This window comes from Manihot esculenta, chromosome 17 (assembly GCF_001659605.2).
Source record: "Manihot esculenta cultivar AM560-2 chromosome 17, M.esculenta_v8, whole genome shotgun sequence".
Lineage (NCBI taxonomy): Eukaryota > Viridiplantae > Streptophyta > Magnoliopsida > Malpighiales > Euphorbiaceae > Manihot > Manihot esculenta.
This window is the reverse complement of record NC_035177.2, coordinates 26632520-26656076: the sequence shown is the minus strand read 5'-3', so window position 1 is coordinate 26656076 and position 23557 is coordinate 26632520. Positions and strand designations below refer to the sequence as shown.

Genomic DNA, 23557 nt, shown 5'->3' with positions numbered 1-23557 from the left:
TTTTTAACCTGTGAGCCGAGCTTCTGACCTTCTTAGGTAATGAGCAAGGCTGGTCTTTATCATGCTTCCATCTGCTTGTGTCTTTGAGCTTTTTATTTATCTTTTTCCGAGCTGGATCTGTCGTAACCCTGAGCTCTGTTTTTAACTTGTGAGCCGAGCTTCTGACCTTCTTAGGTAATGAGCAGGGCTGGTCTCTATCATTGGGTGAGAGGTCCAAGTGGAGCCCGGTCTTAAGGTTTGAGCGAGTTGGGTTTGTTCTATGCAGATGGCATGTGGGCTTTTGGGTGACAGGCTATTGCCATGGGCTTGGCCCTAGACCAGGTGAGGAGAATCCAGCGGCCGTCAATTGCTTTCGGATGATGGGCTATTGCCGTGGGCCCAACCCTTAATAGAGGTGGCGAAGTCCAGCGGCCGTCGGTTATTGCCCCTTTACCTTCTCGTCAGTTATTGTATAACTGATGAGGGGGTAAACTTCGAGAGTAATTAATGACCGCGCCGCTCCAAGACAAAATTGTTCAGAGTGACACTTCGTTTCATTATTGCCTTTCCTTCCGAATTCTCTTTGTCTCTTGAAGAAACTTGTTCTCGTCTGCTCTCTGTTTTCCTTCGACTTCTTCTGCCTTCTCGACCTTATTGCTTTTCAGGTACGCTCTTTTACTCTTCCATGGAGGATTCTAAACTTCCCGATGTTGCCAATCTCGAGTCGCACATTACTCCTTCTTCCATAACCAAGTATATTTCTCGAAGTTATTTAGATACTCCTCTTTACCTTATTCGCGCTCCTCTCCGGAATGAAAGGATAGTTCTTCCAAAACCTTCCCCTCCTGGTTTGGTAGATCCCCAGAGGGGTCTTCGCATAGTCTTCTTTCTTAAACAGAGGGATTTCGGTCTGACCTTCCCTTTCACCCCTTTCTTCATCGAGGTTTTCCAATATTTTGGGATAACCCCCCGGATGTTGTCCCCGAACTCCATTTTGTTTATGGCTTGTTTTGAATCCATTTGCCTGAGTTGGGGTTTTACACCCACAGCGTGTCTATTTGTCACTTTCTTCCGCCTTGTTAGGGCGACTCAGAAATTTTACTATTTTTCCCCCCGTGGTGGATTGTCTCTTTTCACGGGCTACAAGGATTCAATAAAGGGATGGGTAGAGAATTTCCTTGTGGCGGAGCTGAGAAAAGATGTCGACGTGTCGTGGGGAGTGAGGCTAGACTGGGAGGATGTCCCCCCGGGCATCAACGACCTGCCCCAACTAAGCCTCACCGAGCAGGTGGGGTATCTCCGACTGACTTCTGTTGACAAGAAGTATGACGTCGAGAGATGTATGTTCGTGTCTAATCTTAGGGATATCCGGGACACGGGTATAATGCCTTGTTTAGCAACTCCGCTTTTCCTCGTAAGTGACATTAGAAAGTACGCTAACTCTTTCTGACTTTGTGTTTTTTGGCAGCTTCTAACGTTAAAATGGATGAGATCAAGCCCCCAAAGAACTTAGTTCTGTCTCGGGAGAGTATGAACGCTGCTTTAGATGCCCTCCTGGCTGGGCGCCCCGTGCCTGAGGTCGCTGCAGAGGTGGCTCGGGTTGTTTCTGCCAAGAAGGTTAGCCGGCCTCTTGCTAGAGCTCCTTCTCGGGCTCCAAAGTCGAGCTCCCATGGTGCCAGACCCTCTCGGCCATCTCGTCATGGCAGGTCGGCCCCTGCCTTGAAACCTGTTCAGGAGGCTAAATCTGGTCAGGGTTCTACGGAGGATGCGGAGGGAGCTCCCCTAACTGTTGTGAAGCAGGCAGGGGATATTGGACAGATGAGGACGGATCTTGCTCTTCCTGTTGAGGAGGCACCAGGGGGGAGGCTTGAATCCCCTATTATTGAAGAGGAGGCTCCTGGGACAGGACTGGAGATCGTTCTTGTTGACGATAGTGTCCCGGAGGTTCCTACCAGAGATGCCCCTGAGGAGGTGAGGTCCGACCTTGCCAAGGACGAGGATGTCATAGAGAAGGTAGGGGACAAACGTCCTGCCTCCCTCGAAGTGCCATCCCCAGCTCCAGCTCAAAAGAGATCCAAAGCTTCTAAGGGATCAGCTCCAGCTCTCCCTCCTATTGGGAAAGAGAAAGAAGTCCCTGTGATACCACTGCTGTCTGCTCCTGATAACGACATTCTGAACGCAGAGGATATCACTCATCAGTCCCCGGCTAGCGTGGTTGCTGAGATTGTCAAGGAACGGATGTTCGGTGGCGTCTTGGAGGCTTCGGATCCGCGCTTGCTTGCTCTCACTGGTCTTTTGGCCAGCTCTACTAGGGAGCAAGCAGCGTTCCGTTCCCGACCTCGCGGGGAGCTCGGAGATACGATCAGGGAGATGCTCCTGATGGTAAGCTAAGCTACCTCCTTTGCTTTTATTATGGTTTTCTTTGTTTTAACAGTTTTTTCCTTTGTTTTAGGTGATGGGCCTCTTCATGGAGGTGGATGCCCGCGATCACTCTCTCCGGGAATCTGTGGACCGCCGGATAGAGGAGGCGCGTCTGGAGGAGAATTTGTCTGCAACTAGTGATGCCAGGGGCAACCTTACAGCAGCTCGAGCTCATACTGAGTCCCTCCAAGCGAAGCTGCATTCTGCCTTGGAGGCCCTCAAAAGAGCCGACGAGAGGACGGCTGAGGCACAAGAGCATACCAAGTCCCTGGAGGCAGAGTTGTCTCATACTCGCAGGGTTCTCAAGGAGTCTGATGAGAGGGCGGCTGCAGCAGAGATTCGAAGTGAAGAAGTTTTGAAGCAGCTGTCCTCCCTGGTGGAGACCCTTCGTGAAAGGGATGAGGCGATAAGCCAGAAGGAGGAGGTCCAGCGCCAGTATGAGGCCCTGAAGGCTGATTTTGAAGGGCTTCAAGTTCACCTAAATAAGGTGAATATTCAAAAGGAGAGGGCCTTGGTTCGGGTGGAGATCCTTGAGCAGGAGCTGAGCACGAGTTCTGAGCGTATCAGAGACCTGGCTTCATCGGCCGAGGAGTCTACGCTTCGTAACCAACAGCTTAGCCATGAAGTCAGGGCTTTAGAGCGTAAATGTTCAGCCCTGCTCAAGGTGGTTAAACATGCCGAGGATAAGATCCAGCGGGAGTGCGAGAGGCGTCTGGAGGAGTATCAGGAGTCGGATGAGCTGAAAGGAAAGATTGAGCAGGCCTGTGAAGCTCACCTCCAAGACTATAAGGATTCTTCTGAATTGAAGGCGGTTATAGCTGAGGCCTGCGAGTTGCATCTGGACGAGTATAAAGCCTCTGCGGAGATGAAGACTGCTATCTGGCAGAAAGCCTTTCGCATGTTCAGGTCTGGCTACAATAGGGGTTTAAGAGAAGCCAGACGTGCTCCTGATACTCCGCTGGCAAAACTTCGAGCTAGAGAAGTGGATTCTGATGGCGAGGATGTTCTTTATGGGGAAGATGATTTCCCCTTGCCTAGAGGGACCTCTCGCATTGCGGCTGGGTCTTTCGGGGAAGAGTCCGAGCAACAGGGGGACAATATGGAGGACTTCGGGACTGAAGGCGAAGACCCCGAGCCTGAGGAGGGAGACCCTGGCCCAGGGTTGGAGGGTGCCAGATCTCCTCTGGATGTAAACGTAGATAAAGATACTATAGGTGATGACATTCTGAGAGATGTAAGTCCCTTGAGGACTGTTTTTCCTTCAAATTCAGCAGATAAATAAGTTGTACTATCTTCTTCTTCTAATGAAAGTTTAATTTCTTTTACTTGAACTATTGTTGCTTTTATTTCATTCTTGAACTTATCTTTTCTTATCGTAACTGGAGCACTTAATCTTCATATCTCGTGATTTATATTTGACTAAGATATTTCACTAAGAAATTTTGTTCATGAGCTTTTCCTATCTGAACTTAGTCGAGCTGGATTATTTCTAGCCATGAGCTCGGTTTTCAGATCACGTACCTTTTAATGGTAAATAACAGGGCTGATTTTTTGCCTTTAGTTCTGTCTTGACGGGGATTGGAGCTGAGGTATTCTCTGTTTCATGCCATTGGATTTCCCTCGGATTGCCCCTTTACTTCCTCAATATTTATTACATGAGTAGTGAGGGAGTGAATCTCTGTATTTTATTTGTGCTCGCATGGCCTCCCCTTAGGCGATTTTACTTTGCCTTTTTAGTTGTAAGGTCGGCTGTCTGGTCCTTGCCTTTCTGCGTGCTCCACTGGGACGGGGAGGTCGGCTTTTGTCGTTTTTTCTTTTTGTTTGGGTTGTTCTTGTTAAATGTTTGCTTATGACCAATTGGCTCGAGCTAGGAACACGATCTTTTGCCTGTATCTATCCTTCTGAATGTCACATATCGCGAGTCTATCCGAGCTGGGAGATCGGTTCTTTGCTTTTTGCTTAGGCTTTTATACCTACAATCTGCAGCGCGTCCTACACTTCTGAGCATTGTCCGGACGCTTTGCGGTTCGGACCTCTTTCTAGGCTAGCTAGTTCAGCACTAGAAGTTGATTTGTGAGGTTAATGTTGTACCGAGCTCGCCTTTGGAGATTGGCCTGGGGCTGTGACGCTCTTGGCTATTGTGCCCCGAGCTCCTTCGGGAGGTCGGAATTTGATTTTTCATCAGTAATTTAGGATTTGTCTTCTTTGTTTTCCCGGGAGTTTTGGGGGATCCCGGTCTTCTTTGTTTTCCCGGGAGTTCTAGGGGATCCTGGTCTTCATGCTCCGGGAGGTCTTTTAAGATCCTCACCGGCCGTTTTTGTTTTGTTTTCCCGGGAGTTCTTAGGGATCCCGGTCTTCTTTATTTTCCCGGGAGTTCTAGGGGATCCCGGTCTTCATGCTCCGGGAGGTCTTTTAAGATCCTCATCGGCCGTTTTTGTTTTATTTTCCCGGGAGTTCTTAGGGATCCTGGTCTTCTTTGTTTTCCCGGGAATTCTAGGGGATCCCGGTCTTCATGCTTCGGGAGGTCTTTTAAGATCCTCACCGGCCGTTTTTGTTTTGTTTTCCCGGGAGTTCTTAGGGATCCCGGTCTTCTTTGTTTTCCCGGGAGTTCTAGGGGATCCCGGTCTTCATGCTCCGGGAGGTCTTTTAAGATCATCACCGGCCGTTTTTGTTTTTTTTTCCCGGGAGTTCTTAGGGATCCCAGTCTTCTTTGTTTTCCCGGGAGTTATAGGGGATCCCGGTCTTCATACTCTGGGAGGTCTTTTAAGATCCTCACCGGCCGTTTTTGTTTTGTTTTTCCGGGAGTTCTTAGGGATCCCGGTCTTCTTTGTTTTCCCGGAAGTTCTAGGGGATCCCGGTCTTCATGCTCCGGGAGGTCTTTTAAGATCCTCATCGGCCGTTTTTATTTTGTTTTCCCGGGAGTTCTTAGGGATCCCGGTCTTCTTTGTTTTCCCGAGAGTTCTAGGGGATCCCGGTCTTCATGCTCCGGGAGGTCTTTTAAGATCCTCACCGGCCGTTTTTGTTTTGTTTTCCCGGGAGTTCTTAGGGATCCCGGTCTTCTTTGTTTTCCCGGGAGGTCTAGGGGATCCCGGTCTTCTACCCCTGAGGTTTCTCTACTACAGGGTCTTCGTATTCTGTTTTTCCTTTTGAAAAGTGACATTCATAATAGAAATAACATTATCGTATAAAGAATGGCGTCATTTTATTCAGTTGTGTTTTTCAGAGTATAATATTTTTCTTTACAAATATTTCAAGGGAAATACCTCTTCAAGTGTTGGATATTCCAAGCATGGGGCTCAGGGTTTCCCTGCATATCTTCAATTTGGTATACTCCCGGCCTGACCACTTTTGTTATTCTGAATGGGCCCTCCCAGGTCGGTGCCAACTTACCCATTGCGACTCTTTTTCCCGTAGCCTCCAGGTTTCTCAAGGCTATGTCTCCTACTTTCAAGCTTCTTTCTCTGACTTTTTGGTTGTAATATCGTGCTGCCCGTTGTTGATAAGCGGCAGTTCGGACTTGAGCTTCTTCCCTGATTTCTTCGAGAGCATCCAGGTTACTTCTTAACTTGTCATCATTAGTGTTTTCACTAACGAATTGGACTCGATGAGTGGGGATTTGCAACTCCACTGGGACTACAGCCTCTGTGCCGTAGGCAAGTGCAAAAGGTGTTTCTTTAGTAGGCGTCCTGGGGGTAGTCCGGAGTGCCCACAGGATACTGTTGAGCTCTTCTGCCCAGTTCGCCTTTGCTCCATCCAGCCATTTTTTTAATCCTTGGAGGATAGCTCTGTTAGTAACCTCTGTTTGGCCATTAGTCTGGGGATGGGCCACGGAGGAGAATTTGTGCCATATGCCCATGTTTGCTGTAAATGCTTTGAAAGTACTACAGTCGAACTGTCTGCCATTGTCTGAGATAAGCACTCTTGGTATGCCAAATCTGCAGATGATGTTTCCCCATACAAAGTCTATCATCTTGCGAGCTGTGATCGTGGCTATTGCTTCTGCCTCTGGCCATTTTGAGAAGTATTCTACAGCCACTACTACGAACTTCCTCTGTCCCGTGGTCTTGGGGAAGGGTCCCAGGATATCTATTCCCCATTGTGAGAATGGCCATGGACTGGATATGCTGGCTTGAGGAGTGGCTGGGACTCTGATGGCATTAGCAAATCTTTGGCATATGTCACACCTTCTGACGAACTCTTCTGCTTCCCTTTTGACAGTGGGCCAGTAGTATCCTTGCCTGAATATTTTATTGGCTAAGGTCCCTGCCCCTTCGTGAGCTCCACATATTCCCCTGTGTATCTCTTCCATCACCCTTATAGCCTCCTCCGGGCTCACACACCGGAGCCATGGGCTGGACTTCCCTTTTCTGTACAAGGTCCCCCTTACTGTTTGATAGTTGGCGGCACGAGTTGCTATCTTTCTGGCCTCGTCGTTATCCTCGGGGAGCTTTCCCTTCTCTAGGTATTCTATGTATGGGGTCATCCAAGTTGGGCTTTGTTCCACCTGTAGCACCGTACTTGTTTTACTGAAAGCGGGCGTAAGGACGTATTGTATGTACACTTCGTTAGGAAGCTGTTCTAGTTCTTCTTTAGACAACCGGCTAAGCAGGTCTGCTTCCTCATTTTCTTCTCGTGGTATTCTTTGGAATTTGATGGTAACTCCCTGATCTATGAACTCGGCCTCTATTGCTTTTACTTTTGCCAGATAACTCTGCATGGTTGGATCCCTAGCCTGATATGCCCCAGTAATCTGATTGACCACCAGTTGTGAGTCGCTATTTACTTCGAGGTCGGTTGCCCCTACCTCCATTGCCACCATCATTCCATTTATTAGGGCTTCATACTCCGCCGCATTATTGGAAGCCTGGAATCCTAAGCGCAGGGCGTAGCAAACCTTAAAGTCTCCAGGCCCCTTAAGCATTATTCCTGCACCGCTGCCTCCGGCGCCTGAAGCCCCGTCCACATATAACTTCCAGTTGAACTTTTGGAAGAGTTCTTCTTTCCTCTCCTTCCTTGATGCTTCTGAAGATGATTCCCCTTGTTCCTTACTGAACGTGAATTCTGCCATGAAATCGGCAAGGGCTTGAGATTTTATAGCTGTTCGAGGTCGGTACTCTAGGCAGTAAGGGCTGATCTCGAGGGACCATGCGAGCATCCGACCTGAGGTCTCTGGTCTATGCAGAATCTTCTTCAATGGTTGATCCGTCATCACTACTCCTTGGTGGCTTTCTAAGTAAACCCTGAACTTCCGGACTGCCAACAATAGAGCATACGTTATTTTCTCAATATTCAGATATCTGACCTCAGCATCTTTAAGCACCTTGCTGACATAGAAAACAGGCTTCTGCTCCCCTTCTTCCACCCTTACCAATACGGCACTAACTGCTTGTTCAGAGGCTGCCAGGTATATCAGAAGTTCTTCACCTTCTATGGGGCTGCTAAGCACATAAGGCGAGCTGAGATAACTTTTGAGTTCTTTGAAGGCTTCACGACAATCTTCTGTCCATTCGAAGTTTGGCACTTTCCTCAACTTTCTGAAGAACGGTAAACATTTTTCTGCCGACCGTGACATGAATCGATTGAGTGCCACTACTCTTCCAGTCAGTTTCTGGACGTCCCTTACACAGGTTGGTTCTGACATATTTAGTATGGCTTCTACTTTCTCCGGATTGGGCTCGATGCCTTTCCCACTCACCATGTATCCCAGGAATTTTCCTCCTCTGATGAAGAAAGCGCACTTTGCTGGATTCAGCTTCATTCTGTACTGATCTAATACTCTAAACACCTCCTTCAAATCTACCACGTGCTGTTGGAAAGTTAGGCTCTTGACCACCATATCGTCTACATAAACTTCTACGTTCCTGCCGATCTGCTCTTTGAAGATTTTGTTCATCAGTCTTTGGTAAGTTGCCCCGGCGTTTTTCAATCCGAAAGGCATGGCTCTATAGCAATAAGTCCCATCTTCTGTTATGAACGAGGTTTTTTCTTCATCCGACCTATCCATTGGGATTTGATGATAACCAGACATTGCGTCCAAAGACGACATATAATCAAAACCGGCCGTAGAATCTATCATTTTATTAATATCAGGGAGGGGGTAACAATCTTTGGGGCAAGCATGATTCAAGTCAGTGAAATCTATGCACATCCTATATTTGCCATTGGCTTTTTTGACTAATACAGGAATAGCTAACCACTGTGGGTACATGACCTCCCTAATGAAGCCTACCTCTTCTAACTTCTGTACTTCCTCCCTTGTAGCCTGTTGCTTTTCCCTTCCTACCACCCTCTTCTTCTGCTTTACTGGTTTGGATTCGGGGAGGACATTCAGCTTATGTGTCATCACTTCGGGATCAATTCCGGGCATGTCAGAAGGCTTCCAGGCGAAGCTTGGTGCGTGACTTCAGACTAGAGTCATGACCTCGGTTTTCTGCTCTTTTGTCAGGCCGGCATTAAGACTAAAGACCTTATCTGTTTCCATTTCTAACAATGGAAAAGTCTCCAGTTCTCCTACTGGCTCTGTCCTGGCCTCCATTTTTTCATCCCTGACCTCTAAGACTTCCGAGTCCAGCCCTTCCTCTGTTATGCTCGGCTCTGCCACCGTAGCCAGGTATACTGCCCTTGCTTCTTCTTGGCTTCCCCGAACTATCCCTACTCCTGCTTCTGTTGGGAACTTCATCGCCAGATATCTGATACTGGTGACAGCCTCAAAGTCGAACAGCACAGGTCATCCCAGAATCGCGTTGTAACTCAGGGAGAGTTTAGCCACCAAGAACACCGCATAATGGGTGCGAGCCCTCGGAGCCTCTCCCAAAGTAAGGGCTAGTTTTACTTTCCCTTCTACCGTCACCGGTGCTCCTCCAATCCCTTTAATCGGGGCTTGATCCCGAACCAGTTGCTCTTCAGGAATTCCCATCTGCTGGAAGACTCGATAAGGCAACAGGTTTACCTTGCTTCCGTCATCTACCAAGATTTTCTTTACCCGGTAGTTGTGAATAACAGCTTCAATGACAAGGGCGTCATCGTGAGGCATCTGAACACCCTGAGCGTCCTCCGAGGAGAAAGTGATGGTTGTTGAAGAGTGTTCAACGATTTGCATGACCTCAGCACTGCTAGTTTCTCCTTCTCTGCTTCTCTTTTTCCCCCTTCGGCTCATCCGACCTCCCGTGCCTCCTACGATCATGTTGATAGTTCCACTGGACCCGTCATTCACAATGTTAGCTCCTGTTCTTGGCGTTTGGGCTGCCAGATTGGGTTGAGGTCTCTGTCCTTCCGGTTTCTTTACAAAATTCTTTAGGTGCCCTCTCTTTATTAACCTCTCAATTTCTGCAATCAACTGGAAACAGTTGCTGGTGTCGTGACCATGAGTTCGGTGGAACTGACAATATTTGTCAGGATTTCGCTGGTCGGCTTTCGATTTCAGGGGCTTGGGCCATTACAAGAATTCTTTATCCTGGACAGCTACGAGCACTTCGGCTCTAGAGGCATTAAGTGGGGTCGGCTTCTCCGGAACCCATGAAGGGAGTGGCCTTTGTTCTGAGGACCGAGGGGGAAAAGGTCTTTGGTCCCTTCGCTCCCAAGGATGTCTGTAAGGCTCAGACCTTTTGCCATGTTTCTTTTCATGCTTCTCCGGCCTTCTTTCCTCCGGGGCTTTCTCCTTGCCTGCCGTTCCCTTGGCGAATCAGCTTGTCACCAGAGCGTCATCCTGTCTTATATACTTCTCAGCCCTCTTCATTAGCTCGGCCAGTGAGGTCGGAGGCTTCCTACTTAATGAACAGAAAAACTCGGCGGAGGTCGTCCCCTTCTGCATGGCCTCCACCGCCCTTCCTTCATCAAGCTCGGGAATCTGCAGGGCTTCTGTATTGAAACGAGCTACGTACTCTCTAAGTGATTCCTCCCGTCTCTGCCTTACTGTTTCCAGATAGCTCGTCTTCCTATCCACTGGCACCCCGGCGATGAACCGGCTGATGAAACGAGTGGCCAGGTCTCCAAAACTCCCAATGCTTCCAGTCTCCAGGCTGTTGAACCACGCTCGCGCTGGCCCTGAAAGTGTCGTTGGGAATACCTTGCACATCAAGGCATCCGATAAAGTTTGCAATTCCATGAAGGTCTTGTAATTCATGACGTGCTCCCTCGGGTTACCAGCTCCGTTGTAGGCTGCCATTGATGGCATCATAAACTTCTTAGGGACAGTTTCCTGCTGCACTCACTTCGAGAAAGGCGAAGAAGTGGGCAGGAAGGTTTGGCTTTGATCTTTCTTTCCCAGCTCGACCAAAAGCTGCTCTCTCAACTTCTGCAGTTTTTGGTCCACATCTCCATCTTCCGGCCTGGGCTTTTTCTCCAGGCGATATTCCTCTTCCTCTGCTTCACTCCTGGTCCACCTGGTTGTCCCGGCGGAATAGTTGTCAGCCTCCTCATTTTCTATCATCTCCCTCGCCCTTCTTCCGTGGACTCGGGCCTCCGGCTCTTCCTCTTCTCCGGCTCTTCTCTCCCTTTCCCCGGCGCCGCGGCTGCTGGTTTGAAGGCGATCAAGGGTAGGTTGGGGCTCATTGGTTTGGGGTTCTTCTACCACTGGGAGTGTATTTATCGGGGTGCTGAGGCCCCTTTGTTGCATTATCTGCCCCAACCAGTGGGCGGTATTCTGTAGTTGGAGGGCCATGGTTTGAAGGTCCTGGTTAGATAAGGTAGCGGTGGGAGCATTCCCTGCCAAACTTGGCGAGGGATTGAGAGGAACGGGTGTTTGGTTGTTTAGTGTTGTAGGGCTAGAAAAGGAGAACTGCTGCCCCTCTTGGGCAGAGCTTAGATCATTTGGGGTGTTAAGGTTGTTTTCGTTGTGATTAGCCATCGTGGATCTCAATGGGTTTTGTTAAGAGTGGAACTCCAGTGATGAAAAGATCTCCTTCGTTCCCACAGACGGCGCCAATTGATGATCTGAGATCCAGAGAAATAAGGTTTTTATAATGGGATCTGTAAAACTTAGAAAAAACTTAAACCTAAAAGAGAGTATTTCTCCTTTTATAGGTTTCCTTTTGTCTGCTAGTGACGTGCCAATAGAACGAGTATCAGTAGACCACCTGTCCCTGCCACGCTGATACGGACGTACGAGGGAATCAAATCTCTGCCCCATGCGTAACGGCCTCTGATTCTCTCAGGGCGCGGGTAGGCGGGTCTGCAAGATGGATGGATGGATCCTCTTTCGGATTCTGGGCCGGACCGGAGAGTAGGGACAAAGCAGGGCCTAAATGGGATCGGCCCAAGGTGCAGAGAAGACGTGGCCGGCCTGGTGAAGAGAGCCAGATAAACCCGGTCGTGAGGCTTAGTGGACTGGACCCAGCTGGCGTGAGTGGCTTGAGGATCTCTAAGCAATGGGCTATTTTCATGGGCCTGGCCCTAGACGGGGATGAGGTGAACTCAGGGGTCATCACTTATATTTTTCATTTTTTTAATCTATTTTTATTAATTTAATCCTAAAAATTTATCAATGAAAGGCAAAAAATTTTAGCTTTTGATAATGATATAAATTTAGGGATAAAATATTTATAATGATAAACTCTAGGATAAATTAAATTATTTCTACTTATATTGATGATAAAATTAAAATTTAGAAATATTTTAACATTTTTAAAAATAAAAAGTTAATTATAATATATAAAATTAAAAAATATATATTATTTTAGAGAGATTTATTATTTAATCTCTGTATATTATCATTATTAATAAGTTAGTTTTTATATTTTTAAAAATTTATTAAAACATTTTTATTTTTTATTTTTATCAATAAAATAATCTTTTTATTATTTTTTCCGTTAAAAATATATAAAAAATAAGAGAGAAAATTTTTAAAATTTATTTTTGCCCTCAAATAAAACCCCTTATTTAGTTTTTGAATATTACTATTATTAACAAGTCAATCTCTATATTTTTAAAAATTTATTAAAATGTCTTTATCTTTTCTCATATCTATTAAAACATAATTATCATTTTTTTCGTCAATGAAATAGTCCCTCCTCCTCCTCAAAAAGAAGAGGATAAAGATTCGATGAAGAAGAAGGAGAAAAAAAAGAAAGGGGAGTAATTTGACATTTTTTTATATTTTTAACGGTAAAAATAGATAGAAAGATTATTTTATTGACGAAGATAAAAGATAAAAATATTTTAATAGATTTCTGAAAATAAAGATATTTCTTATTAATAATGATAATATTTAGAGATTAAATTATAAATTTTTTATTATTTTATTGCTTGTTCCATGGAAATAATATTATCTTCTGAAAAAATAATCATTTTGAAAAAAATATAGACAGTTATTTACTTTGCTATCCATTCCTAAAAAAATCATTCCCTTACTATTCAATTTTATTTTATTTATTTATTCAATTTTACTTAATAAATTGATATAATCTGAGAGTGAGAAAATATTTTATTTATAAATTAAATTTTAATTTAATTAAATTTAAAATAATTAAGCAATCATTTTCAACATTATTGAAATATTAACCTTCCAGAAGCTCTTTTTTCATAACGTGATTGAGATTTATAATATAGAAATGGCAATTTGAATATGCCTCAGTAAGAAATTTCGTTTGTTCTAATTTAAAAATATATATTAAAAGAATTTCAAGTTTAACTTTTTTTGCATTTTTTATTTTAATATTTATATTATTCGATGAATGGTCAATCAATTAATCCTTTGTCTTACTGCAAGTAATTTACTAAATTGCCATTGTCTACTAAATAACCACACTACATGTATCCAGGAAGAGACAACTCAATTGAAAGAGATTTAAAGAAATTTCTTTTTGCTTTTTAGCATTTTTTATTGTAAATATTTCTGCAATGTGTCTAGCCGAATATCATTTTCCAACAAAGAAACTAAATTGGAAATTCAATGAAAATATAAAAATTAAAAAAAAAAAAAGTCTTCCTAAAAGTTCAATATATTTATTACAAGAATCAACTGCTGGCAAGAAAGCCAGTGCCTGGATCAATTACAATGTGTCAAGCAAACAGGAGTAGCCATATCTCCCAATTGGCATAAAAAGGTTCTTATTCATGTATTAGTTTTCGTTCTGCAGAGGAAAAGTTAGAAAACTTTTCATGGGCATTGTTTATTCCAGCTTTGGACTTGAGATAATCAAGATAGTGCTGATAAACGTATGAAACAAATCCCCAAATAGCCAAAACCATAGCAATCACCTTCAAGCCATTCATTTTGTCATGGAAAATGAAGACAGCAAGCACTGGAACAATTGGGAGACCCAAAGTACTGATGATATTAGAGAAGAGTGAAGAAACTTCAAATATCAACCCAGTACACCCAATATTGAAAGCTTGCCAACCAATAGCTGTCCAAATCAAAGTCATGAGATAGGACACATGTCCCAGTTCAAACTCTTCCATTTCTCTCTTCAATGTCTTCCATTCTCCACTGGCAAAAAGTCCCACCAATATAGCTGCAGTGGCAACCATTGATGGGTATATAATCATATCCAAAACCACCTTGAAATTTTCTTGTTTGAACACTTTTCTGAAGCAGAATTGTACTAAAGAAAGTATCAATCCATACCCAGCCGAAGCACCAAGTGTGCATATAAATCCAATCACAAACTTCCCTTTGGAGATCTTTTTTGAATCTGTGGAGTCCTTATTGAATACAAGGAGGGTTGAAGAGATAGTAAGAAGAAATACAGAATTGATAATGAAAGGTGTAAACTTCTGGGCATTGAGGAAGAAGGAAAACAAAGCATTGAATCCTAGTTGTGATGCACAGATTAGAGTATAAGTAGACACTGGCAGGTATAGAAGTCCAAGTGAATACAGCATGCAATTTGCTGCTAGAAATATCCCAAATGTTGTATAAATCAACAGACGAATCAATTTAGAGGGAGAGTTTGGCTTAATAGTATTGTTGGTGGTGGGATTTTTGAGTGGTGATGTGAAGTACAGGACAAGGATGAAAGGGAAGCCAGCAGTTTGAACAAATGTAGCCATCCACTTGCTGTTTCCACCTTTGTCAAAGTATAGTCTTCCCAAGATTGTTGCCATTGTCTGGCCAGAGAGAAGGAAGAATGTGAAGATGGCTATTTTGAGCCACCAACTAAAGTTCTGCTGTAGGAGGACTTTTGGCTGGTTGGCTGCATTTGAGTGCTCAGGTGGAGTTCTCTCTTCAGCTTCCTCCCCTGGCAAAGAAATCAAATACAAAATGCTCAAGAACACTTGCAGAAGCTAGCTCACAGTTGTTGCATATCTCCTGAACAAAGAGCTTTTTTTATTTATTGTTATCAAATTGAGATTGATAAATTACTTGGGATTGATAAATTACTTGGGAACTATTTAAATTCATAGGACGTTCTACTTTCAGCAAAATTGTTATTGGCTCTATAAATTTTATTTTAATATTACTCTCCCATCACTCTTGCTTTGACATGAATGACCCAAAGAAAAGGAAATGAAAGGTAATTTTAGTTAATTAAAAACTTGCTTACCCGTGATTTGTAGTTGCACTTCTTGATCCTCTCCCATGTCAAAGTTGGAGAAGTCAAAATGATCAAGCTCAGATGGAGATGGAGAGGGAGAGAGAGAGAGAGAGGAGAAGAGAGTTCTTAGTTTGTCCAAACAAAACAGAAGAAATTCAACATAGACAATTCTTGCAGCTGATCATTTTGCTTCTTTTTCTTATCTGCTTTTAGTATATAAATATGGATACTGACAACTTAAGGATAATTTGGAAATTAAGATAAAATGTAGAATTTTAGGTATTGAGCAGTTGTCAGTCAGTGGTCTACTTAGCATTGATGGTCCCTGCTTGTCTTTTAGCAGGGAATCATGAGTCATTTTGTGAAACCTACAAGGTTTTTCAATTGGTTTTGTTTGGATTTTAATCAATCTGCCGGCCTTGAAGCTTTTAGTTTTACCATAATGTCGTATTAGAATTGTTGGAGTAAAAAAACAAAGAAAAAAGAACAGAGAGAAGCCGTAGAATTGTGGACTTGAATTGGTTTGGCTTGTCTTCTTACTTCTTTGAGCAAAATTTTGTACTTTGAACATTAATCTGACGTTGCACATTTTTTTCTTCAGGATTGTGATTTGTTTGAATTCTTGCTTAACCTGTTATTATAATTATGTTTCTGCTGCTTATTAGATGATGATAAAATGAAGTGAGCTTTGCCCTGCCTAGAATTTTGCAAGAATTTAATTCAATGGATCTTTTTATTTTTTATCAATTCTCTAGTTTGAAATAAAATAATTCATTTGAATCTTATTATTACAAGTAAATTATCTAGAGAGTAAATAATTGAATTATTTCTTTCCAATTGCAAAATCATTAATTTCAAAGAGAATGTAAAAGTACACACTTCCAATAAAATTGCACTGATATTGAATCTTAAATCGGTTTGATGACAAACAACAAATCTATGTCACAGTAACCTACAACTTCTTTCATAGATGGCACAAAATGGGAAAAGGGTGTTAAAAAAAAGAACAAAAAATATGACAACAAAAGGAATATACGTGATTTGCAATATATCCAGAAAAAAAAGGGAAAAAGAAGAAGAAAACAATCCCTTTCCTTGTCATTTTCCTGCCTGCCTGCCTGCCTAATGCCTGATTCCCAAGGCAAATCCAGTATGTGACTTCAGCTACGGCGTGTCATCAGAGAGCATTTCTCCATTAGGTTTGTTGAGAACTATCGTCTTTACCTAGATCTGCTAGCAACAGTTTCCAAGTTCCGTTATTTCACTTCTCACTTCTCTTTGAACGCGCCACAGAAAAACTCGTATGTGTATTCTTTTTTTAGTCTTCATTTGTCAGGCCTGTGTAAAGAAGCTTTGATTATTGGCAGTAATTAAGCGAAAAAAAATTCCAAATCTATCACAAGTTCAGTTGTAATTATCATGTGGCAGAGAGTTACTTACGGAAGAATGAGGGATCTGAAGAATTATGAGTGAGACAAAATATAGCGACAGACAAATGGCAGCCCCCGCAACAAAATTATAAAAAAGCCGCCGATTGTCTTTTGTGGGTATAAAAACAGCCTTCAGTGTGTTGGTTAATTCAAAAAGCCGAAGAGATACCTGCAGAAGAAAGTGAAGATGCACGAAAGAAAATCAAATTACTTGCTACCGCTGGCTCTCGAAAACATTATATTGTCAAGTTAACAAATGCACTTACTAGGACATAGATGGCACTTGTGAGCATGAAATTCAACAATGGATATTCTGGTATAATGGAAAGAAGCCACTTGGGCTGTCCATTGGGAACGTTTGATCTGCGCACACAACATATTGAGGAATGTAGGAATTTAGAAAAAAGGGGAGAAAAAAGAACAAAATATTGTATAGCTCAAACCTCAGCCAGATGTGGAACTGTGAAATATAGGTCTCCAAAGTTATCTTGCCCAGCCAACTGTAAAGAAAGAGAGAATTAGAGCAAGCACAAAATACCATGGCAAATATGCAAAGAAAAGATTCACATAATAATCAAGCAAATTCTGAGAATTCTTTCTATAAAATAACGTATAGGTAAAATAACATACGCAAAGAGAGTCAAAGAGAAACTCCGTAGCTGCTGAGTGAAGTTCCTTAAGCAAATGTAAACACTGGAATCACAGTAAGCACATATATTAAGACAAAAGAAAACTAAATAAATCATATCATGTATCATGTTCTGCACACCAACTAAAGAGCTCCAAAATCCTATCTATCAACTATCAAAATCCCAACCCAAAACCTTCTTTCCAAAGAGATTAGTTGTTCTTGATACATACGTGATGGGAATCCACGATGTGTAGGGGTGGTACTGGTTGTATGCAACCTTGTCCAGCTTGTAAATGTATTCATACCACAAATAACCAACCTTGGAAATATAAAGAGAATGAGATCAAGCAACAATCACAAACAAGAACAGATTATGAAAAATCTATAGGCCAATATTGGTACTACTAAGCTCACAAAATAATGCAGCTCACCACTAAAGAGACGGACACAATTCCAGTTTTAATTGAAAGTTTCTTCTTGGTTTCAGATTCCTCCAATTTCTCCATCCATTTCTCTACCTGAAATTTGAAAACATATTTCATTTAGAAGTTGGGCTATTAAGAAGGAATACCCATAAGATGGACAAAGGTTCAAGTAGTTACATTTGGGTGGAAATATGCATATATCATTCCAATGATCCAAATATAGCGATCAAGTCCAGATCTGAAATGCCACTCGTGCATTCGAGGGATATCTGGCTTTGCAGGATCAGTATAACCTGCCATAGAAAATAACTACTGTTCATATCCATCAGCCAAAAGGTATGGATGCTATTTAAGATCTTGAAATAGCAATTCAAACAAATCACTTTGAAGTCAAATTAACCAAATTTTTTTATATATAAATATTTTAAAGATTAATATGGCCAAAATACCAATAATGAGTGAGGTGTGCATATAGAAGAAAAACTAAACCTGTAAATTTTGTTAAAATATGATAAACAGGAAACAAAACCCTATAACAAGAGAGCCGAAGCTACCAAATGAAAGAAATTTTAAAGTCATTCTAATTACAACAAAGAGGTTGACTTTTAAATCCATTCCAACATTAACAAGGTTATGGTGCTTCAAATTACTCAAACAAATAATCATCCATAATAACCAGAGAAGATGTTCCAGATACTGACCTAACAAGTATAGGAAAGGACTCCAGAGAATATCAAAAACTCCAGGTATTTCCCAAACCAAGATAACCACAAGAAAGCATGAAAGAATCTTTACAGTCATCACTGAGCCACTCTCGTTATACTTATTAAATATACCAAGGGCCCCATACACCATTAGAGTGAATAGCGTGTGCATTGGGCAGATGTAATACAGCATATAATCGTTGTTAAGAACAATACAGCAAAATGCCACAAAGAAATTGAGCCGCCACATCATCTGCACCAAATGATAAACATTAAGACCATTTTGTCCCTCATATGTATTAAGTTCAGAAAATGTTGTTGAGCAAATATAAGGATCAGTATCACTAAATATTACCTGAGCAAAGCGTGCAATGCTAAAATCCTTTTTAATGTAATAATAAGAGAAATTGCCAAATCCAGTCATCCAAACATATGCAGCAATAAAGACACGTATTGCATTGTAAATCTCTGTTGCAGCAAAGTAATGGTACATTAAGAATAGGACCTGTTAAAACAAAGCACAAAACAAGAAAAAACAAGGGGTTAATGAAGCCTCCGAAACTATGTGAACTATTTTCTATGAAATGAATGTCACATGTTGTTTGAAGACAATCCAAGCAGTCAAACGAACTCCAATATAGGAATCAATAAATTATGGATAAAGGTTTTTCAAGGCCAAACATTCTGATTTCAATTATATTGTCGAAAACCAACTTCACTGATTTCCATCTAATATCCATATAGTTGCTTGACATCTTTTTAACAGAATTGAGATGGATTTACTACAAGAATACTACATAATATATACAAAAACAAATTCTGCGCAGTTATTCTGAAGTCCAAACAACAACAGTGACGATCAAAGAAAAATTAATATTACATTATCCAAAGAAAAGGAGCAGTACCATCACACGAATTCTCAGAACAAAGACATAAAGATTGGTGATTACTCCCCCCCACCCCCACCCCCCACCAAAAAAAAAGAAAGAAAAAGAAAAAGTCAATCTGGACATGTTAAAGTAATCTTACTTTCTGAAAGTGAAAGCTGAATAGTTTAGTGTACAAGTTACAAAGATTAATACGAATACTTGCCTGCATCCATCCTTTCCACTCTTCAGTTTGATGCCGGTTAAGATAAAGTATGGATTTTCCAGAGAATGCTGATTTATCATTGTGCTTCTTCAATGAAGTCATTCCTGATACTATAATGAGAAGAGAGTAGAGGAAGAGGAAAAGGTCGCGATCATATTTCTGTCCAAAGAGAAGAGCACCAAAAAAAAAGATCAACAGTGGCAATTATAAATTCCGTCATATTTTGTTGTCTTGTATCAGAGCATGTATATGAAGTATGACCTCAGCATGATTAACCAGAAAATAATAGTTCTTTCAGGAAAGGATCACCAAATAAGCAGGTATTCATCCCACACATGAGTTTTTATACATATACTTTAGAGCTGGGGGGAGAGGTGCTGGGGTCCAGCCAAGTATGGTGTCTATCATGCTTATATATTACTACCATTTGTAACAACTTTGTTGCTTCAAACTGCTTGTCAAATGTGGTAGAGTTACGATTAAACTGATACAGGATCAAGAATTACAAAGGTTTCCACAAGTTGTATGATTTTCTGAATGGGGGTTTGAAAGCCTAAACTAGTATACAAACCACTTAAACCCAAGAACAAAAGCCAATAAACTATGACATATCCCTTTTTCTTACTAACCAGCGAGAGATGGAAGGAAGCACAATTATTGATGCACTCAATTGAGCGAAATTTTGAATTAGATTGTGCTACTTTAAAAGTACATTGCTTTTGTAGCAGTCCAAGGGGTGGGTATAGACAGGGAATGTATACACATATACGTAGGAACAGGTAAAGTCCTCATGGGGACAACTGTATATTATTACACTTGAAAAGTAGCCATCTGAGATGAAATCATGAACAAGGATAACATGCAAACCAAGTAACAGCCGAAGTACCTTGGTGGAGTCTCCCAGCAAGTTTGTGCGATCACAGATATAGAAATAAATCAGAATCATCCCAAACTCAGACCTACATGAATTTATAGGTAAAAATTCAGGAAGATTCAAGAATTAGCATTGATTGTGTATCCCCATCTACAATATAATAGACTCACATTGCTCTCAAAGTTGGTCGATTTTCTAGCAAGAAGGAATCGTCCATAGTAATAAACCTATAAACCAAAAGTTGCAGATGGTAACAGAAATTTAGGTAGTCAAGATAAAATTCTATGAGAATACTGCATGAGATTGCAAGTAACCTGATTAAGTTCAGTTTGACAGATGAGCTGTGAAATTTGGCAGATACTGTTCTTGTAAGACCTCCTTCAAGCAAAACAGCCCGATTATCTTCTCTGCTTGTCTCCTTTTCCAACTCAAGCAGATTATTGTCTGAATGGCTGCAATCCAGATAGTTCATCAACATCAGAAAGAAAATAATAGAGTGAAAAAAATCAGTTTTTCATTGTGTAATTTTCATAAAATAGCAAATCTTCCTGATTGTATCCTTCATGTTGACAATTTATAACAACTGTTACAGATTGAGGAACCCTTTGCTCTTGTACTGTGGGAGTGTTCCTCCTCGCTACTTTGATCCACTCCCTTTTAGTTTTCATTTCAAACATTTTCTTATAACCCATTATACCATATAACATTTAACTTCTACATATTTTCAATTCCTAGGCAATTTATCTCATTCACAAGAGGAGCAATTTTAGTAATAGTCACTGGCCAGTTTACTATAGTTACATTATTTGGTACCTCAGCGTACACAATGTTAGGCCTATTAACTAAATTAACAAGTTTGAAAAGCACAGTAAATGGGCTACTACCATAAAGGGAATACACTTACACTTTAGAAGGAGATGAAGATTTCTTGTAGTCTAGGAACTCTGAATATATCCATGCAACAAAAACTGGGATAATTCCAAGCAGAAAGGACACCTGAGACATGATAAAGAAGGCTTCATTGACATGCCTGTTCATAATGACTTAGAGCAAGAAGTGCTAAGTGAAGATAAAAACAACAAAAGAGAGAACAATAAGTAAATGCTGAATATGGCGTGAAATTTTCAATAGTACAAGCAGTTAAATATTTCATCTTTAAGTTGTCTCCATTCATTACAAACATGTCATTTTGCAATGGCATGCGAAATGTGTGTTTGACATATGGCAGCAGCATAATGTATTGAAGATAAACTGGCAAATTCCGTGCTGAGAATTAAAAATCTATTTATCAAATAATGAATAAGAACTGGTAATTCTTTTGATAGCTAAATATCAGGTTCTTGAAGGAAAGAACCCCAAATTTACAGAAATACACACATAAATGACTATTCTTGTTAGAGAATCTGGATTCATCCTCAAGATTCTAATCATGACTTTCAGAAAACCGTATTAGATTCAGCATTAATCTAAACAGAATTTAAAGTCTGCCCTTGCATGTTGAATCTAAGGAGTAGCAGAGGCAATTCATCAAAACTAAAGTTAAATTCATAAAGTCTGAATGAACCGAAACAAAATGAAAAAAAATAAATAAATAAATAAAACCAAGCAAAGCAAGCAGCACACTTATTGAATCATCCTCATCATGTCTTATTAAAAATGTAGCAATTGAAAAATGTTAGTTCAAAAACTTCTTAGAGCCAAAAACTACCAGGAACTTAATTATTTCCAGCTTGTGAGTTTCTTTTCTCCAGTCTTACAGATCTCCCAGCAAGAAAAACTATTATTATCAAGCAAGCACCAAATTCTCAATGAATTAACGCAAACGCATTCAACATTCAAGTACTATTAGAATGATCCACATAGTAAATGACCAGTAAACAACATTACAACCAAATAAATAATTGCAAACAAATGCTTAATAAACAAAAAACCGCACCTGTCCAGGCGTAACTGGCCCCTGTATCACCATATTTCTGATCGAAAAACCTGCCAAAAATCCGAAATGAAGCCGAATCAGATCAATGAAGCAAGCGCCACAAATCCATTCAGATCAACAAAAAAAAAAACTAAAAAAAGAAATAATGAAGCACCAGAGGGATGAGGAAGGGGTCAAGCAAGATAGGCAGAGAGCAGTGATCCAAATGACATGGTCATAAATATTACTAAGAAAACGAAACCAAATCACAATCACAGAGAGAGAGAGAGAGAGATCTGTGAAAGAGAGAAGAGTTTGCTTGAAGAATTAACAAAAATGGCGGAGGAGAAGTCCCTCTCAGTCTCAATACTTCCTTCTTCTTCCTTCAATGGTTGATCAGCAGTTGGTAGCGGTGAGTGTGTTTGGTTTCGGTTGTTGTATTGCTTTCATTAGTTTCGATTACTGTTTCTAAATTTTTATTTTTCTCACTGAATCCAACTGTTTTTTCTTAATATAAGAACATGCAGTTTTTGTTAATAAATAAATAAATAAATATTCCTACTGCCGTATCTTTGGGTCCAATGTAATGACTACGATTATCAATAATTAATTATTCATTATCTTGACCAACTATGCTCATTATTCTCTCCTTTTAGGACATTTTACTTTTTACCCCTTGTTTTTTTCCATTTTTTCATTCTACTCCCATTCAAACTTAAATTGGAGGTATTATTTTTTTTTCTTAATAAAAAGAATATAAATTATTTTAATTTAATTAAATTACTCCAAAAACATGAAGTTGAATGAGCTGTCCTAGCGCACAGATGGACGGCTTCATTTGCGGATTTACTAGCAAAAAGACAACTCACATTGATCGTCTCTTGAGCAGGAGATTTACAATCATCAACAATCACACTAAAATGAAATCTATTGTTAAAATCTGGATTAGTAATAGCTAATATAACTCTTTGTGCATCAGACTCTACCAACAATTACTGTAGCCTTGACTCTTTAACCAACTCAAGACTTCTCTTATAGCCATGGCCTCCGTTAATTTTGGATCATAAATTCTACGGAAGCGCAGACTTCTTACCGTCAAAAACTGATCAGCCATGTCTCAAGCCACAAAGCCCAAACTAGTCGTACCATACTGAAGCATCGATATTCACTTTAATCCAACCATACGGGGCTGTTCCCAAGCAGCTTCTACTTCGACGGCTGCCGGAGCAATTACTATAGTATATACTATTTTTTGTAATTTATTATATATTTATCTTTACTCTCAAAAAATATATTCTGTGAGATTCAATATATGTGACGTTTAGAATCTCATATCGTAAGTAATATATATTTCTTAGTTTATAATTACTAATTAATTTAAATTAATCATTAGGATAAAAAGAAAAATAAATTTAAAAATTATTTAAATTTATTTGGATAGAACTGTTACAATTCGTATCAGAACCACTTTAAATTAGAAAATTATATAAAATTAGTAAAAAATTACTGTGGGAGACAAGACGGAGCTATTCAAAATACTAGCAAACCACTCGAGTGAATATACGTGAAATTCAAAATTTCACGTCGTTTCAAAAAAAAATATTATGTAA

General features: G+C 40.8%; 2 protein-coding genes across 3 annotated transcripts; both read right to left on the bottom strand.

Annotated features, from left to right (window-relative positions):
• Positions 1 to 13251: 13251 nt before the first annotated feature.
• On the bottom strand, positions 13252 to 15124 carry LOC110604526 (probable purine permease 10). Its single transcript, XM_021742724.2, has 2 exons — positions 14886 to 15124; positions 13252 to 14579 (listed from the first exon to the last, which is right to left on the bottom strand). The coding sequence occupies exons 1-2, from the start codon at positions 14920 to 14922 to the stop codon at positions 13447 to 13449; spliced, it is 1170 nt and encodes a 389-aa protein (XP_021598416.1). The 5' UTR covers positions 14923 to 15124; the 3' UTR covers positions 13252 to 13446.
• A 631-nt stretch (positions 15125 to 15755) lies between these two features.
• Positions 15756 to 22440, bottom strand: LOC110604525 (protein REDUCED WALL ACETYLATION 3). 2 transcript variants are annotated; one of them, XM_021742723.2, is made up of 17 exons: positions 22123 to 22439; positions 21969 to 22018; positions 20937 to 21028; positions 20347 to 20484; positions 20203 to 20259; positions 20045 to 20117; positions 19159 to 19317; positions 18422 to 18571; positions 18064 to 18319; positions 17540 to 17655; positions 17369 to 17455; positions 17168 to 17256; positions 16937 to 16999; positions 16750 to 16806; positions 16573 to 16669; positions 16317 to 16475; positions 15756 to 16214 (listed from the first exon to the last, which is right to left on the bottom strand). In XM_021742723.2, the coding sequence occupies exons 2-17, from the start codon at positions 21999 to 22001 to the stop codon at positions 16209 to 16211; spliced, it is 1632 nt and encodes a 543-aa protein (XP_021598415.1). In that variant the 5' UTR covers positions 22002 to 22018; positions 22123 to 22439; the 3' UTR covers positions 15756 to 16208. The 2 variants fall into 2 exon arrangements, with proteins under 2 accessions (XP_021598415.1, XP_021598413.1); XM_021742721.2 differs by having other exon boundaries at positions 18064 to 18571; positions 22123 to 22440.
• Between the last annotated feature and the right edge of the window lie 1117 nt (positions 22441 to 23557).